General features: G+C 35.0%; 3 protein-coding genes across 7 annotated transcripts; all 3 read left to right on the plus strand.

Annotated features, from left to right (window-relative positions):
* Positions 1-1,430: 1,430 nt before the first annotated feature.
* Positions 1,431-6,381, plus strand: LOC109148776 (mitochondrial dicarboxylate/tricarboxylate transporter DTC-like). 2 transcript variants are annotated; one of them, XR_002048878.1, is made up of 7 exons: positions 1,431-1,646; positions 2,071-2,154; positions 3,866-3,927; positions 4,909-5,270; positions 5,534-5,748; positions 5,827-6,040; positions 6,273-6,381. XR_002048878.1 is itself a non-coding variant. In XM_019296503.1 (6 exons), the coding sequence occupies exons 1-6, from the start codon at positions 1,527-1,529 to the stop codon at positions 5,881-5,883; spliced, it is 900 nt and encodes a 299-aa protein (XP_019152048.1). In that variant the 5' UTR covers positions 1,431-1,526; the 3' UTR covers positions 5,884-6,086. The 2 variants fall into 2 exon arrangements, 1 of the variants encoding a protein (XP_019152048.1); XM_019296503.1 differs by lacking the exon at positions 6,273-6,381 and having other exon boundaries at positions 5,827-6,086.
* Positions 6,382-8,587: 2,206 nt separating this feature from the next.
* On the plus strand, positions 8,588-12,585 carry LOC109148777. 2 transcript variants are annotated; one of them, XM_019296504.1, is made up of 5 exons: positions 8,593-9,091; positions 9,353-9,474; positions 11,547-11,638; positions 12,133-12,219; positions 12,317-12,585. In XM_019296504.1, the coding sequence occupies exons 1-5, from the start codon at positions 8,724-8,726 to the stop codon at positions 12,422-12,424; spliced, it is 777 nt and encodes a 258-aa protein (XP_019152049.1). In that variant the 5' UTR covers positions 8,593-8,723; the 3' UTR covers positions 12,425-12,585. The 2 variants fall into 2 exon arrangements, with proteins under 2 accessions (XP_019152050.1, XP_019152049.1); XM_019296505.1 differs by lacking the exons at positions 12,133-12,219; positions 12,317-12,585 and adding an exon at positions 12,034-12,129 and having other exon boundaries at positions 8,588-9,091.
* Positions 12,586-13,858: 1,273 nt separating this feature from the next.
* LOC109148778 (chloroplastic group IIB intron splicing facilitator CRS2-B, chloroplastic-like) lies at positions 13,859-17,559 on the plus strand. 3 transcript variants are annotated; one of them, XM_019296507.1, is made up of 9 exons: positions 13,859-14,096; positions 15,187-15,394; positions 15,520-15,604; positions 15,710-15,777; positions 16,288-16,338; positions 16,490-16,563; positions 16,829-16,887; positions 16,979-17,055; positions 17,449-17,559. In XM_019296507.1, coding segments are annotated over exons 1-9 (720 nt in total). In that variant the 5' UTR covers positions 13,859-14,094; the 3' UTR covers positions 17,545-17,559. The 3 variants fall into 3 exon arrangements, with proteins under 3 accessions (XP_019152052.1, XP_019152053.1, XP_019152051.1); XM_019296508.1 differs by having other exon boundaries at positions 17,455-17,559; XM_019296506.1 differs by lacking the exon at positions 17,449-17,559 and adding an exon at positions 17,164-17,356.
* Positions 17,560-17,758: the final 199 nt, after the last annotated feature.

The following is a 17,758-nucleotide window of genomic DNA, read 5'->3' on the forward strand; positions in this document are numbered from 1 at the left end:
ACTTGACTTCGTCAAAGGTTAAGTTTTGGTGGTGGCATGGTTGATGGCTCAAACGTGGCCAAAATGTTTGGGAAGGAATATAATTTACTACGGAGTATTAAATTATGCCATGAATCGTGCATGCATTTGAATTTTCCATCTTTAATTCCAGAACGACTAGACTTTCAAGTTACAGTGGCATTTTAGTTATGACTTAAGTAATTGCAACTAATTTAAGTTGTGTCTCATGTATGTGTATATGTAAATTTCATGGTTTTTCTGGATAGGAAATTTCCCTTATACAAACATTTTTGATTCTTCAATGTCAAAATTTAAAATAAATGAGAAGCTGAGGTTTTTTTGTTTTTAATATAAAAATTAGTTAATTTAAATTTATTAAACTAAAATTTAAAAAGATATTTTAAAAATCCGTAACTGTCACGTCAGTATGCAATAGTTATGTTGTGAAATTGTGTCCACCTTGCAAGGTGCACACGGTTCTATGTTCATAATTATTGAACTATATGTTCGTAATTATAAAGTTATATATTCATAATTATTGAACTCTATATTCAAAATTACAGAACTTTATTTTGCAAGGTGGACATGGTTGAATTGTACGGACGGTATTCAGAGACTTAATTGTAGTTTTTTTAGTTCGATAACCTTTTTTTTTTTTTTTTTTTTTTTTTTTTTTTTTTTTTTTTTTTTTTTAAGTTTGAATTGTATGGAGTATTATTTTGCATTATTCAAAGACTTATTTGCCTTAACTGAGGTTCGAACCTTACACCTCCCACTTAGGGGAGCAATTCGATACTAGTGGACTACAAACCACTTGGTAGTTCGATAACCTATTTGATCTCCATTCCCAAGTTTTATAAATGAGTTTAAAAAACAGAATTAATTCCATTTTTGGTCTTAGATTTATAGATGACGGTTCACTTTTAGTTTCTTTTTATCAGAACATCCACAATTCCACATTTGGTCTTAGTATTATTGTGGCATGATCATTTTTGATCCTCTACCAACAAAATAATGGTAATGTCATTAAATATAAAGTCATTTCGGTCTTCAATTACGGATTTTTTCAAATAAAAATAAAAATAAAATATAGTGAGGTCAACTCACTTTATATAAAAATGATCGAAGTACCTTTGTATTTAACATGTCAACGATTTTGTTGACGAAGGACAAAAAATGATCATGTCATATTAATAATATGACTAAATGTGAATGTTCTTATAAAGAAAGATAAAAAATTGACTAACACCTATAAATTTAGAACAAAAATGAAATTAAGTCTAAAAAAAATTAAAGAAGTTATATATGGTAAATGTTGTTTATGAATGTTAAAATTTGAAAAGGCGAGTTGATGAACCAAACGCGCCCTAAATGTTTATGATGCTGCCTGCCAGTGCTGGGTGTGTGTGTGTGTATATATAACCAATTAAACCAAACCTTTCCTTCCTTCCAACCCTCCAGAGCTCCACTCACCCTAACCCCATTCTTCCTACCTCTGTTATCTGAAGCTCAGAAATCAGACGAAAATGGGAGATCAGAAGCCCAAGCCCGCCTCCGGCGTCTGGCCCACTGTCAAGCCTTTCGTCAATGGAGGCTGCTCCGGTATGCTCGCCACATGCGTCATCCAGCCTATTGACATGATCAAGGTACTTTTATTGCTTAATCGATGTGTAGACATGCATACATTCGTGTATACATGTTCATTTCTACAGTTTGGTTTCCTATTCTTCATTATTTTTTTGGCGATTGCTGTTCTGATCTGTTTGATAGGTGTTTGGTTGTCAGATATAGCACATCGACCAACTCTTTCTTTGCATTCGTTACTTTAGTTTTGTATCAAATTTGTTTCTTATTTCTGGAATTGTTTCTTCCATGTCTCAAGTATCTAAATTAGTGTTGGATGTTAGGACTAGTATTGACTTAGTGTTCACTTGTATCGGAAATACACGAGCATGGATCTTGTTATAAAATTGCTGATTTAATTCATTTTTGTGGAGTTATGTTTGCTCCGTATATTCTTACTGGTCCATGTGTTTTAATGGATCTGAATTTTCTGTTTCACGATTGCAGGTGAGAATACAACTGGGCCAGGGATCAGCAGCAGATGTGACCAAGAACATGCTTAAAAATGAGGGTTTTGGTGCCTTTTACAAGGTTATTAGCCTTCACTTGATGCTTTTAATTAATGGGGCACTTTTGAGTATTTCTTTGATCCACAATTTTCTGTTACTCACCAGTCAAATCAAGTTACCATATATATGGTAGCCATGACTGTCCTACTTTTCTTCTCAAACTATCTTGGTTATGTCTGCCATTTTCAGCTGTAACCATAAATATTATACATGATCTCTCTATTCACAAATAGAGAATTACTGGTTGGAGTTTTTTAGGCTTGCACTGAATGCTTTTGTAATGTTCTGGCTTAGATGTATTATATTGATACAATGGGACCAGGGAACTTGCTAGTCCACCCTAAACTATTGCATCATACATTCCAATTTCTTCCTGTTAGCTGTCATTGCACAATCCTTAGGACTTGATTTTTTTTTTTTTTTTTTTTTGAGGGGGGTTGGGTGTGTGGTTGGTGATGGAGTGGACTGACTTGTTAAAAGTGATTGCTTCCCCAAGTGATGTTGCTTCATTTCAGCAAAGCAAGGAAATTTACAAAATCAGTCTTATGTGATTTTGCCAGTTGGTAACAGGCAAGTCAGTGGTCAAAAGAAAAAAAAAAAAGAAAAAGTTAGGCTACTCTTACTGCTAAAGAATGCTCCCTCTTTGTCTTTTTCTTCTCTACACAGCTTCCAGCCATTTGCATGTCTTCTTCTCCTTCTTGATGTTCATGTGTGTCTTATTCCCCTCCTTTATGAACTTTCTTAGATGTCTTATCCTTTTTTTTTTCTACGTCTTCTTCTTCACTTTTCTTCTCAAATCTTTTGGCTTCTTCCTTCTCTCTTCTTTTCTTCTCCTCCTCCCTTGCTTTGCTTCCTCTTCCCTATTATTCCTTGGATTTTTCATCTGTTATTTCTCCTACTACACATTTGTTTCTCTCTCTCTCTCTCACACACACACACACACACACTCATTACTCTGGTTTGCTGCATTAATCTGCTTTAAAATTCTTCCTTTTTGTACAAAATCCGTATGAAATATGAATTAAATGCAGGAACTGAACAAACTAAAAGCTTCTAGAGAAACAAGAACACTTCATTGATGTGAATACGTATGTTTAATTGGAACTCTCAACCTGTGGTCTACAAATATCAAGCATTACCGTTGTCATTTTGAAAGTAATAGAGTTGGCATTCATGCAACCTGCACCTCCAAAAACATGTTGAAAATTCTACGACAGATGAATAAACATGAGAAGAAATGAATTTGAATTCATGTTAGAAGTGATCTTCCATATATTATGTCCTATTGAGAATGATTTTGGCCAATGTGAATTGAGATCTGCTTTTCAGTTTGCAGTTTAACATATTGACATGCTACCTGTTCTCTTATGGTTTTGCAAAACAATTTGCATTACTGTAAGCTTGATTAAGTACAAAATAGGCTCGTCACTTTTTTAATACATGGTATTCTATTTATCCTCTTAGCTGTGAACATGGATTGAAATGGAAGTAGTCACTGTTTTAGTGTGATGACAAATATTCTCTCTTTACCCTCTTGGTTCACTTTAGTGTGAGAAAGCAATTGCATTGCTTTAAGCTTTGTGCTAAAAGCAATAGAGGCATGCTCACCGTGTCTTCAAAAACTTTGGGTGTGCATATATCTCTCTAAAACCCATCTTACTTTTACTGTTATATATGAGATTTTGCGCTATAAGAGCATCTTACCTCCTAACAACCATTATCATATGGAGCAGGGTTTGTCTGCGGGGCTGCTTAGACAAGCTACATATACAACTGCTAGACTGGGATCATTCAGGTGATTTGTATGCATATTTAATACACATGTTTACTAATACCATGCCTTCATTTGCTAAATAAGAGCTTATTAGTGGTGAAATTTGTTCAACCTGCTGGTGATGCATTAAGATGGTTGAAACTTGAGAGAATGTTATCTTTGGTTGTAGTATGTAAATTTGGGAACTTTTTAATATGAGATTTGAAGCATAGAAGCAGCAGGAGAGCTGGAGAGGTATTAGAAGCATTAGAGCTGCCTTTCTAAATGAAAGGGCCTCTGTTGTCTAATTGCACTCAGAAAGATGCCATTTTCTTCTTATCTTTTTTGGACTTCCAGTTATAGTATAGTGGTGTCACCTAATACTACTGGCATTTCATGATCATGCTTCTTTTATTCCTTTGAAATAGCATATTTAGTTGGAAATTTTATTTTCACCCTAGTCAATAATCTATTCCAAAGACTGAAACATCAAAGCGTGATTTTGATGTCTGAGTTTTTGAACTAGACCTTTCTGTATCCCAAATTGAATTAATAGAGATATTTGATGGTATTAACTTTGATGGTTCTGTTACACCTAACATCCTTAGTTCTTTATATTTGCATTAACTGTCAGTTCTTTATTTCTTTTACGTTCAAGATTTTTATGTTGTTTTTTTTTTTAAGTGAATGCATTATTTGGTCACATTTATAAATAATTAGTGTTAGTGATAAACATGCTAATAGTAATTGAATTGAACATATAATAAAGATATCCTTTGATGATTGGGGTGCAAGGGCAATAAATTTATTGGTGTGTGATTTTTCACTTTTATCTCTTCTGTATGTATGCACATGATATATGTCAACAGGTGGCTTGTATTATTTATTTATTTTTTTTGTTATGGCATATCATATATGATTTTATTTGTTTATTTTGACTGGTTTAATCAATACATGACCTTAAAAAGTTGAAGATTTTAATGAGATTGAACTTTTGCCTATTTGGTGAATTTTTCATAATAGAATTTTGACGAACAAGGCTATTGAAGCAAATGATGGGACGCCCCTACCTTTGTATCAGAAGGCTTTGTGTGGGCTGACTGCTGGTGCAATTGGAGCATGTGTTGGCAGTCCAGCTGATTTATCACTCATCCGTATGCAGGCTGATGCTACCTTACCTGCTGCCCAACGGCGTAACTACACAAATGCCTTTAATGCACTTTCTCGCATTGTTGCTGATGAAGGAGTTTTAGCCCTCTGGAAGGGTGCTGGGCCAACTGTGGTGAGAGCAATGGCACTGAACATGGGGATGCTTGCCTCATATGATCAAAGTGTGGAGTTCTTTAGGGATTCCCTTGGTTTGGGTGAGGCTGCTACTGTCGTAGGTGAGATACAAATAAATCACATGTTACATTGTGCTGATGTCTGGTTTGAGGAATGTAGGATAAGGACCTTGTGTTGGTGGTGCATGGAGGACAAATGCATGTACCAATTTGCAGTCACATTGCATATTCCACTTTATGAATTCTGTGTATTAACAAGAAAGAAATACACTCCCTCTCAGAAATGCATTCTGCCAGTGTCATTTCTTTACAAGCCTGATTTGTGGTTTTCTGCGACTAAAAATCCTATCTTTTCTTCCTTCCAGGTGCCAGTAGTGTTTCTGGGTTCTTTGCTGCTGCTTGCAGTTTACCATTTGACTTTGTCAAAACACAAATACAGAAGATGCAACCAGATGCTCAAGGAAAATACCCATATACCGGTTCTTTTGACTGTGCCTTGAAAACATTGAAGGCAGGAGGACCTTTGAAATTTTACACCGGATTTCCAGTGTATTGTGTTAGGATTGCTCCCCACGTCATGGTATGTAACTCAGTTCTCTAGCCATGCATATTTCACTTTGATTATTCTCTTATCTAAACGATACATGTGCTTTTGCAGATGACATGGATATTCCTTAACCAAATCCAAAAGATTGAGAAGGATCTGGGATTGTAGGTTCACATGATAAAGAAAGATCACACAAGTTGTGCTCTACTGCAATATTATCTTATTTGTACTATTTCTACTTCATGCTTTTAACCCAATTGAGGCTCTCCATTTATATCTCTATTGGTTAGAGCAGGAATTTGGAGTTCCTGAGATTTCTTTTGAAGTACTTTTTTGAGAGGAAGTTTGCTGAAATTTTCCCCAGAATTTTGAGAAGGATCTGGGATTGTAGGTTCACATGACAAAGAAAAGATCACACAAGTTGTGCTCTACTGCAATATTATCTTATTTGTACTATTTCTACTTCATGCTTTTAACCCAATTGAGGCTCTCCATTTATATCTCTATTGGTTAGAGCAGGAATTTGGAGTTCCTGAGATTTCTTTTGATTTTTGAAGTACTTTTTTGAGAGGAAGTTTGCTGAAATTTTCCCCAGAATTTTGTCAAAATAATGTATGTACTGTGTACTCAGCAATACGAATTGCATTTTTTTTCCCTGCACCAAAATCTTGAAAATGAGATGGCAATAAATAGCAGTTTATTTTTGTTCATATTCGGAGTCTAGGCAAACTGATTTCATTTAATTCATCACATACATGAATATAATATTATTATTAGTGAGGCTATGAATAGAGTGGTTGACTAAGCAAAACTTGGGCATCAAGGATTTTGTGGTTTTGACTTCTGACTGACTGTTCTTTTCTTGTAAACTACATAATCGAGCATCACAGCACATTTTAAAAGGGAAATACTAAGGGTGTGTTTGGTTGGTGGGTTTTGCCTATAGGAATGGATATGAAAGTGATTGTTATTGTTTAGTTGATAAGTTTTTAGAACACTATTAATCTACTATAGGTTTCGAATACCTCATCAATTGAAGAACTTATACCTAAATAAAATAAGGGTTTCATTCCTTTATTCATTCTCAAACACTATTATTAGTAACTATTCACATTCCACCTTACAACCAAACATGTTAAATAATTTTACCAAAACCCATTATCATTACGAAGTATTTGATACCCATTCCGATTTCGATTCTTATGTGCGAACCAAACACACCCTAAATGTATTCCAATTTTGTACTCACACACAAAATTTTGATGTAGATATTTGTATTGGGACTCATGAAAAAAGTAGACCATCAGTATCCGCCACATAAGAGAGTAAAATTTAAGTAGAAAAGAGTTTTTACACAGTTTTTTAAGTTTATTTCTTTAGGTAGAAGTGAGAGAAATAAAAGAGAAAAGAAGCTCTTTGCGGGAGAACCTGGTTTTTGGTCTCAATTGTGGGTCAGTGGGTCACTAGATTTTCCTTGCTTCTCACTAGATTTTCCTTGCTTCTCTGCTTGGCAGAGTGCAAGGCAAACTTAGTCAGTCTGCTGGGCGCGTTTAGAGACTTATTTTATTTTATTTTATTTTTGACAATTCGTTTTTTGTTTTTTTTTTTTTTTTTTTTTAAATTTGTTTTGTTTTTGTCTCCCTTCTCTTTCCATTTTCTCGTTCTTAATCACATACAAAAACTCTTCAAAAATTACAAAAAAAAAAAAAAAATCACTATTGAGGATGCCGACTAGCCTATCTTCCTCTCTTAGAGCAACCCTATCTATAATTTTTTGTGGGTCTAATATGAAGTGGAGGATAGAGTAAAAAGAAGATAGTGTATTTTAATTTCCTCCAAAGGAAACCACGCACATACAGCACTCAGCCGGGCACAATAGGTGGGTTTTTTTTTTTTTTTTTTTTTTTTTTTTTTTTTTTTTTTTTTTTTTTGTGGCGAGAAATCACTAACAAAGTAACAAGTAACAAACACTATATCATTAAGAACAAAAACAAAGTTTCTTTACTAGTGAATTTCTTTTTAATTTTTTACACGTTTTGATTGATTTAATAAAAAGAACGATAGACAACAATTATAATTATTATTTTATGTGATATTATTTTATAAATACTTTTATCTTATTACATCGACTTTTTTAATGATAATGATAATGATAATTTGTATGTGCGTGAAATCAAGTAATTTATATTTTTTAAAGTTTGACGGTGAAATGATTATTACTTAATTGATACACTTAAGTGCTGAATTCAGCGTATGCAGTTTAAAATATAGAGTAAATATCCAAAATGGTTCCTCGACTATAGCTAAATTCACAAATTGGTCCTCGACTTTCAATTTCAACCAATTAAGTCCTTAACTTTGTAATTTTAACACAATTTGGTCCTCTGTCTATTTGACCGTTTGTTGACAGTGATTTTTGAGGATATATATGTAATTTCATGGTCCATCGTCGGTTTTTTTAAGGTTCCGGTTACATTTTCAGACCGCATTGTTACATTTGAATCCACTGCCGAAAGCAATCTACCCAATCCATTCGCCTTTCTTCATCCTCCCTTTGGATTCAATGTAGTTGAGTTCGAACCAGAGCGAAGAAGACGACGTGTTTTCGAACCGGTGCAACGTCATCCTGGAGGCCTCCACATGCTCTGACGAGAGTTGGAGGTTCTTCTGGAGATCGTCGATCATGGTCAACAAACGGCCAAATATATGGAGGACTAAATCGTGTCAAAATTGCAAAGTTAAGAACTTAATTGATTGAAATTGAAAGTCAAGGATCAATTTGTGAATTTAGCTATAATCGAGGGACCATTTTGGATATTTACTCTAAAAAATAGTCACAAAGTTGGAAAAATAAAAACAGAAAAGCTTGTTTATTGAGGATTTCTCAATTCTCATTTCTCCCCTCAGAGCTATATATAAACCCGTCATATATGAATTTGAACAGCGCAGCAGTCAAAACAGAAAAACAGAAGAAATTATAGGAAGAGAGAGAGAGAGAGTGTGTGAAAATGAGCTTTCTTGCGGGAAGATTAGCAGCAACAGAGGGCGCGTATTTCTTGCAAGAATCCAAACACGCCGTCACTCGTCTCGCCCAGAGGAAATTTCCTTCTTCATCGCCCACCGCCGCTAATTCTATCGCCCGGAGCGAAGAATCCGACGCCGCCGATGTTCTGCCGGAGGTTTTAAGACATTCACTGCCGCCGGAGATCTTCCAATCTCCCAAGTCTGCAACAACCGCTTCCGATTCGTCTCTCACCGCAGCTACCAGATGGGTGATCAGAACTGACCCCAATTCCGCTTCTTCTGTGCCCTCTCATGCTCTTAACCCTCTCAAAGCTTATGTTTCTCTCCCCCAAGTCACCTTCGGACCTAAAAGGTTTTTCTCTCTTCAATTTCCTTCAAAATTTGAACACAACTTTTGTTCCTTGAATTTTAGTTCAGATGAATCTCAGAAACAGCATAATCCTCTTTAAGTCTTAGCTTGTTTAGGAGGGGTGGATATATGATATATTGCGACTAGTCTGCTAACAATTGAAATTGAATGCTATTATTTCTCATATGTTTAGAAAGCATTTCTCTTAAAAAGAACTCCAGATTTTGTCTTTATCTTCATTTATGGATAAATTCTTTTTTCTAGATGGCAGATGCCTAATTCAGAGAACTCATTGCAAGCCTCAACTGCAAATGAGTTGCGACGTGACAGATATACCCCTGTTAATCCTGAGAAGTTGAAGGCTGCAGCTGTAGGACTATCTCAAAGTAAGATTGGATCATTCCTTTTTTTCATAAATATGGTTTGCTAATATTCTCATTGATGCATGGTTGTTGCTTACTTGTCTTATATGGACTAGTAGTTAATGAATATAGGACTTATTTATATAAGGGGAACTTGCACTCTTCCTCCCTAAGTTAGGTAATTTTAGGATTCGTCCCTATTTGTTAGTTGTGCGCACTTCATGTCCCTAAGCTATAATTGACTTTGCAAATTTTGTCCTTCTTTTCTAACAGGTCGTGCTCACTTCTCGTCCCTAAGCTGTAACCAAAATTTGCAACGTCAGTTATAGTTTAGGGACGAGAAGTGAGCACGACCAAAAAGTAGATACAAATCCTACAATTACAACTTAGGGATGAGAAGTGAGCAAAACCAACAAGTAGAGACGAATCTTACAATTACTCTATAATTTAGGGACGAGAAGTGAGCACCAACAAGTAGAGACGAATCCTACAATTACTCTATAACTTGGGGATGAGAAGTGAGCACGACTAACAAGTAGAGACGAATCCTACAATTACTCTATAACTTAAGGACGAGAAGTAAGCACGACCAACAAGTAAAGATGAATCCTACAATTACTCTATAACTTAAGGACGAAAAGTGCAAATTTCCCTTAATAAAAGTAGGAGTCACTCTTTTACCTCTGAATATTTGATTTGCTCTTTTATTGGTTTTAAATTGATTCTAAAAGAACCTATTTCACCAAGTAGTGCTAATTTCTCCCTTTTTAGAATGGCTCCAGTGGCTCGCAGCTTCGCTCAGCAGAAGAGCCTTACTTTTTATTATATTAGTAAAGCGCTAATCTATGTTATGACTAATTCAAATAATTCTGAGATCTTCGACAAGCAAGCTCTCGAGATTTTTCGTACTACCTATTACGATCAAAAAAATTGGCACCAACCCCCCGTTGCCTGTTATGAATAGAACCAAGCTATGTCTGATTCCTTAATGAATCTGAGATGAGCTTGAAAAAGGCTTTTCATAAACTCTTTCAGCGAAGCGTGAGCGGGCGCGGAGAAGGAAAGGCCAAACACTTCGGCCTAACTGGAAAGAATGCATTTCTCTGTTTTCCGAGACCCGCCCACTATTACTACAAAAAGCCCTGCCCTTTTCCTTCGCTACTAGGAAAGTAAGCAACTTCTATTAGCGCCGGACCTTGAGTTGAATTTATCGGCCAAGGCATCTCCGGCCTTCTTCCCCGACCTAGGCCTTCCCCCCCCCCCCCCCCCCAAAGGTAAATTCTTAATCTCCTCATGTGTATCAAATGTTTCTTTGTGTAGCTCTAAGGAAAGTAGCTTTGTGTGCCTTTGAGTAGATGCCTTACAATTCTAGTAGTATCTTATCTTTGTTTTTCTCATGAAGAAAAAAAGAAAGAAAGAAAAGAACCGAAACATTTCTAGTTGCTTTTTCATTTTCCTCAAATTTCATTGATAGCATGTTGCGGTAGAACCCTACATCCCGTGAATAAATCCTTTTTATGTGGTAGATAAGAGTTCTATAGGCCTTTGAAATTTGGCTTTGGATGGTTCCTTACCAGTGGCCAACTGCCACCTTCTAATTTAAGTCCAACAAAGGTGCCAATTATTCATTTGTCTCAGTTAAGTCATCCTCTATATGGCTCTATGTTCCCATTGAAGGCATTGTATATGGTCCATGAATGGTAAATTCAGACTACAGCTTTGGTAAATACACATTATATTTAATAAATAAACTTAATATTTAGCTGAAGATTTTAAAATGTGCTCATTACTTGTGATCTAATACGTATGTGCAAAATAAAGCGGTGTCTCTGCCAATGAAATGGCTGGAATGGAATGAGAATACGCTGGATTTGGGACAAGCTATTGAGAATGACAAGTCGGGGATCCCTTGACTAAGAAGAATCTTTGAGAGACGAAACTAAGTCTGGGTTACCCTTATCCCCTCCTAGTGATCCAAAAAAAAAAAGTTACTACCACTATTATTGCGAAACTATAATTTGCTTTCTATTCTGTGAACCAACTTAATTCCTAATTACTGTCATTTGGTGTAAAATTAATTTTGTTGTTCTATGTAGTTGCCAAGGCGTTTGCTGGTGCTACTGCTATTGTATTCGGTGGTGCCACCTTGGCATTTGGATTGGCGGCCTCAAAGCTGGAACTGCACAATGTAAGCATAGAATCCATCTCACATTCTCACCTACCCGAAATCCTCATAGATGTTGTCTTGGGTATCAGTAAAACAGTAAAAATATAGTGATGTAACTAGTAGTACATGCGAGGGAAGTAGAAGGTAAAACCAGAAGCGGCAATATTTTCTCTCAATTTGTTAAGCATGAGATATGGACAATATATTGCTTGCATTATGATTCCCGAAACAAACAAGTTAAAAGCCATTCCGAGGCTGGTAGTTTAAATCTGTTAAGAGTCCCACATTGAAAAAAATAAGAAAGAATATATGGGTTTATAGGGTCATGGGTTAGACTAGCTAATTGATTGAATTTAATCTTTTAGTGTGGTTTGACCCGTGTGCACTATAGCTGAGAAGGTCCAATACAATTTAAGTGGTCAACCGGGGGATTTCATGGACCTACTTTTTTATGGATCACTTTGCAATGCCCTGTTGTAATTCTTGAGTGATATATCATCGTGTTCTTTGAACAGGCTGATGATATACGGACCAAAGGAAAAGACATTATTCATCCGAGATTTGAAGCACTCAAGGAACAACTGAGTCCCTTCAGAACTTGGGTAAGCCAAATAAGAACAGTTTTGGCCGAAATCATTGTGAAATGCATAATCTTAACCATTCAGCTTGCTGTGAAACTAAAACTGAGCTGTGTTTCAGGCGGAAGACATGTCGAAGAAATGGCATTTGGAAAGGGGAGAAGACTATAAAGAGAAGCCTCTGATAAAGGAGCTTTCCAAAATACTTGGTGCAAAGCCATCCAGCTAACTCTGTTAAAATATTTTGTGTAAATAGATAGAATTCTGTAATAGTGCACCTGTTGGTTGTTGCCCTGGAAATAAGATGTTTGCTGTTGTTGTGCTAGTAGTAGGTTTTGATAAGTAAAATCCTATACATTTTTTTCTTATGGGACAATTCCTGATATAACTCTAGAATGATTTGGTTGATAGTTGATTTACTATTTTTTTTTTTTTTTTTTTTTTTTTTTTTTTTTTTTTTTTTTGAGTACTATTGAATCTTTTACAATGTAGTATCTCTCCATATATACCTAACTTAGTGAAGCATAAGGAGTTAATGCTCCCACTGAGATTCAAACCTGTGACCTTCCGTTTGGGAGAATTACAGTTATGTCGTTTGAATCTTTTAAAGTGATGAAAAAAATAGTAATTTTTATCAATATATTTATAGAAAGAGTGGTGATTTTGATCTTTCGATAACAATGATTGTTAATATTAGTCACATAAGAGATTGTGGAACCAAAAGTTTAAACTATCATTATATATATATATATATATATATATACTAGTATAGTGCCCGTGCGATGTATGGGATGAATAGAATATTGTCTAATTGTGTGAATAATTTAATACATTATTATATTAAAATTTTGAAATTACAAAATAGAAACAATAATGAAAATACTTTAACATACAATATAAAAAAATAATTGTCACAAAATTACAAATTATTGAAGATTTCGTGGTATACCACGTTGGTTGTTGATGTAGCATTTGTTATTGAGTCGTTGGCAATCAATATTTTAAGACCACTTGGATTATTAACTCGAGATGCAACCACGTACAATTGCCCATGCACAAAAACTGGGTTTTTATGTAACAATCTTACATGTGACAATGTTTGACCTTGACTTTTGTTAATAGTCATTGCATATGATAACATCAACGGGAATTGTCTTCCTTGAAACTTAAATGGCAACCTGGTATCAGACGGTGACATTGACATTCTGGGTGTCAAAGACTTTTGTTCCTTTGTTAGCACTATCCATTAACTCTTCAATTACACCGCCTGTTAACTTGGTGATTACCAACCGCGTACTATTACACAAACCAACTGAGTGATCAATATTTCTTAACAACATGACGGGTGAATCTAAAGACTTCGCCGGGAGTTATTTACCGGCGATATTTGAGGTTGACTTCTCAAGATTGAATCCGTTACAGTACTTAAAAAAAAAAAATCAAAAGTGACATCTAGAAAAATTAAAAAGTTAATAATACTCAGTTACTCATTTCAAGAATCATAATCTAATATAAATACTTGAATAAAACAATATAATTTTTTGCTGCAACATTTGTCTGATTTGTTAACGAGATTTGAGTAATGTTATTTTTAATTTAATTTTTATGGCATTTTTGGTGAGTTTCACATTTACTAAAATGGTGAGGGCAAGAGGACGTAGATACGGGGGTCTATCCTTATTCCTTACATTACACAGCTACACTGTTAGGAAATAGGAATAGGCAATTGCTTTGGTCTTCCTTACTCCGTCACGCCTTCCGCTCTCACTCACGACTCGCTCAATCCAATCCTTCACTGCTCTTCAGTTCTTCATATATCACTCGTCGGTGACAGGCAGAGAGATAAGAGGCTTCAGAGACGACCGCCTGCCTTGTCGTCCTTGCTCGCCCTCGACTTTCATGTAAGTTTTTCTGTTCTATTGTAAAATTTTTGTTATTTCAAATGAGAATGGCTTCACGGTCATGTTTGGAGAAAATTATTAACATTTTCGGACACTAAATTATACTCCGTAATAGTTATTTCCATTTTTCAGTAGTTAGACAATGCAAATATATATATGAATATGAGATTCAGGTTGTGATTGTGGAGTGGCAATTGGAATCCGGAGTGGTAGAACAGTACAGCTATCTGCTGAACGAAAGCAAATTTTAAAATCCTATAATATAATTTTGTAAAATGCTATCCTCTTCTTCGTAATATAAGGAAGGCACAACCAGTGGCGGAGCCAGAAAACTCGAGTTAAGGGGGCCAAAGTTATAGAGAGAACCATATCATTTTATACATGATTGTGTAGATTATTATTATTATAATGATTTGTAATTATAATCTGTCCAATAGTAAGTATGATGGACACATATGTCAATTAATCCATTTGTCCTAGTTTGCTTGTATGGTCAAACCAAATCTTTCTTTGCTTATTAGTACTTTTTAATTATTTTTAAGTTTGATTTTTTGTGTTAGTACTTTTAAGTATAGTTTCTAAATATATAAATTTTATATACTAATACTAAACTTAATATTATGAAAAATTGAATTAAAAATAACTTCAGTCAAGCCTCGTTAACCGAACCATACAAACAAAATGAGACAGAAGGACTAGGGAGTATTACTTTAGAATTTTTCACATACAAAATTTGTTACTTAATATAATATAATTTATTTACTGCTTTGACACTGGTTCAGTTGGTGTAATAGGCATTGTTTAAAGAAAGCAAAAAGAAGGTTTTGTTTCTCTTAATTTCTCAGTTCTCTTATCATGATAGTTATTATTGTCTGGCTTGTTTTAAGAAAGGCTTTTTGGAACTGATATTAAGGGTTCATATACTCCTAGTTATAGATTTGTAAAGTTATTAAATTTAATTCCCATTCAATTTCGTAAAACATCTTTCTCTTGGCTATGTTGAGTGGGGTGAATAGATGTTTGTGTTTAAACTAGACATTTTGGTACATACTGATATTTTTGTTTATTCTTTACTTTTGTTGAATTTTAGGTCAATGTTGTATTCTTTATCTCCTGCTAAAAGTTGCATGGTACCCTATCCAAGATGCCCCTGTTCTCATCCAAGACATTTAGCTCCTGTGAGGATTAGAGCATCAGCTTCACTGCCAGAGCCTAATGGAGCCAAAGTTGAGTACACTCCATGGTTGGTCGCAGGACTGGGGAACCCTGGAAACAAGTACCATGGAACGCGGCACAATGTAAATGCATTCACCATGTGATAATCTAGTTTGTATAGTTCCATTTTCTTCAATTTTGGTAGCATTTTTTAAACATTTCTTGAAAGTCTATAAATTATGTTAAACTGATGTGGCTTTGGTAGTAGGTTGGTTTTGAAATGATAGATCAGATTTCTCAAGAAGAGGGCATTTTGTTGAACACAATACAGTCAAAAGCATTGATTGGAATAGGTGATTATTTAGTTGCCTTCCCCCCTTAATTAATTACTTCATGCCCTAGTTGTTGTATGAGCATTGAAGGTTTATTTATTTAGTTTTTTTGTGCAATTAGTACAGGTTCTATTGGAGAGGTGCCAGTGGTATTAGCAAAGCCTCAGACTTATATGAATTTCAGTGGAGAATCGGTTTGTTCTCAGCAGCCATCCATTTTATAAATTAAACTCCAGTGTATATTTGTTTTCTAGTAGTATTTTACAAAGAAGAACTATCAAATCATATTATTTTAGAATAATGACCTCATGGTCTGTTTAAACTGAGCGATTCATGGATGTTAACTTCTTGCTCCATAGCTTCTAGCACAATTACTGTTCTTCCATGTACATATTTTCCTTCTTAAATTGATGTGATTAATGGATGTGAACTTCTTGCTTAACAGCTTCTAGCACCACTACAGTCCTACATACATATTTTCCCTCTTAGGTTGCTGCATTCAAGCAGTTGGCACCTCATATATAGGTTACATGCATATGTATAGATTACATACATTTTATTTGTTTCATTCTGTTTTTCCCATCCATCTGGTGTTTATGTATGAAAATTTAAGTTTTATGCCCTCAGTTGGTGTCATTAGATTGTATAATTTTTTTTTTAATGCATTTGGTATAAATATTATTTTGTATTTTGTATTTGACAAGGTTGGACAACTTGCTGCATATTATCAAGTACCCTTGCGACATATCCTACTGGTATGACTGTACAAGTTTTTTCCATATTGTCAAATTGATTGTTTGGAGTGTGGAGGTTTTTAATCAAGAATTCAAGATAATTAAATATTGCTATAAATGAATTTCTGCATTGCATTTTATAAATTTGCTGGAGTTCTTTCTCTCCTTTTAGGTTCATGACGAGATGAGTTTACCAAATGGTGTTTTGAGGCTTAAGCCCAAGCGAGGACATGGCCATCATAACGGGTATTATTTTTGGATATTTCTTAGAAAAGAATTGTTAAAGCTTGAACACTCCTATTCATTGCAAACATCTTTGTCTTTTTATTTTTGGCAAATCTGTTGCAAACACAAAATAGATACTTAAAGATATGTAGTGTGATATTTCCCAAATAATTGTGTGATTAAATCTGCTGCACCCCTATATTATATTCACTTTGCATATTAATTATTAGAGTGTTGTCAGTGTGAGTTGTTAAGAAGTATGAACACTGTTTTCTTTGAATGATAGGGTGAAAAGTGTAATGGAGCATCTGGATGGTTGCCATCAATTTCCACGACTTTGCATAGGTCAGTCTGCATGAATATCTTTAACCATATGGGCAGTAATATAAACTGACTACTAGACAATGAATCTCTGAAAACATACATACATGTGAAGGAATAGGAAACCCACCGGGAGCAATGGATATGAAGGCTTTTCTTCTCCAGAAATTCAGTGAAACAGAGCGGAAACAGGTAAGAATGAACATCAACTACCTTTATGTTGGGCTTTCATTAGGCGTAAAACATATATAAGCCAGTTTAATTGAAATATAATCCTTTGGGCGGGGCATATTGTAACAGGTAGATGAAGCACTGAAAGAAGGGGCCGAGGCAGTGAGAACGCTGGTGCGAGAAGGAGTGGGCAGTAGACTAAGTAGATTTAATATAGGGCAGAAGTACAAGTATCACAAAGTTTGATCATATGATCTTGAACTCATGCATGTACCTTCAGAAAGGAGTATTATTATATTGTTTGACAATTTTGGGACTCCCTTGTATAGGTGGTTAAATCATGGCTTATTTCTGATTTATCTTCACCAATTTAAATTTGTCCAAGTTGATAGTTGCATGCAAAACCTTTTGCAGTTACAGGTAAAGGGTAAAGGTAGTTGCAGAAGCACAAGGGAAGGGATGAATTCAGTGATAAAGCAGTGCAGTGCAAATGGAAGGAAGCAAATTTGAGAAATGGTTAGTCTGATATTCATAATGTTTTTCATTCAACCTCATTTTATTGCAGATGGAAAATTAGTAAAAACTTCTAGAGAATGGAAAATTAAAGATAGAGTCTTACATTGAAAATATAAGAGTGAAAATGTCATAGGTACACTGGATAAACCTCGTCTTGTGACTCTTAACAGACAAAGAATCACAAAGAGGTAAATCAACCTAGGTTGCC

This window comes from Ipomoea nil, unplaced genomic scaffold (assembly GCF_001879475.1).
Source record: "Ipomoea nil cultivar Tokyo-kokei standard unplaced genomic scaffold, Asagao_1.1 scaffold2144, whole genome shotgun sequence".
NCBI lineage: Eukaryota > Viridiplantae > Streptophyta > Magnoliopsida > Solanales > Convolvulaceae > Ipomoea > Ipomoea nil.

What these genes read in the sequence shown, in the direction of transcription:
- LOC109148776 (XM_019296503.1), top strand. Translation starts at nt 1,527, where the DNA reads ATGGGAGATCAGAAGCCCAAGCCCGCCTCCGGCGTCTGGCCCACTGTC. An exon ending in GCTAGACTGGGATCATTCAG is followed by an intron (nt 3,928 to 4,908) that starts GTGATTTGTATG and finishes TTTTCATAATAG; the next exon opens with AATTTTGACGAACAAGGCTA. An exon ending in TGAGGCTGCTACTGTCGTAG is followed by an intron (nt 5,271 to 5,533) that starts GTGAGATACAAA and finishes TCTTCCTTCCAG; the next exon opens with GTGCCAGTAGTGTTTCTGGG.
- LOC109148777 (XM_019296504.1), top strand. Translation starts at nt 8,724, where the DNA reads ATGAGCTTTCTTGCGGGAAGATTAGCAGCAACAGAGGGCGCGTATTTC. An exon ending in GTCACCTTCGGACCTAAAAG is followed by an intron (nt 9,092 to 9,352) that starts GTTTTTCTCTCT and finishes TCTTTTTTCTAG; the next exon opens with ATGGCAGATGCCTAATTCAG. An exon ending in TGAGTCCCTTCAGAACTTGG is followed by an intron (nt 12,220 to 12,316) that starts GTAAGCCAAATA and finishes GCTGTGTTTCAG; the next exon opens with GCGGAAGACATGTCGAAGAA.
- LOC109148778 (XM_019296506.1), top strand. An exon ending in CCTTGCGACATATCCTACTG is followed by an intron (nt 16,339 to 16,489) that starts GTATGACTGTAC and finishes CTCTCCTTTTAG; the next exon opens with GTTCATGACGAGATGAGTTT. An exon ending in GTGAAACAGAGCGGAAACAG is followed by an intron (nt 17,056 to 17,163) that starts GTAAGAATGAAC and finishes ATATTGTAACAG; the next exon opens with GTAGATGAAGCACTGAAAGA.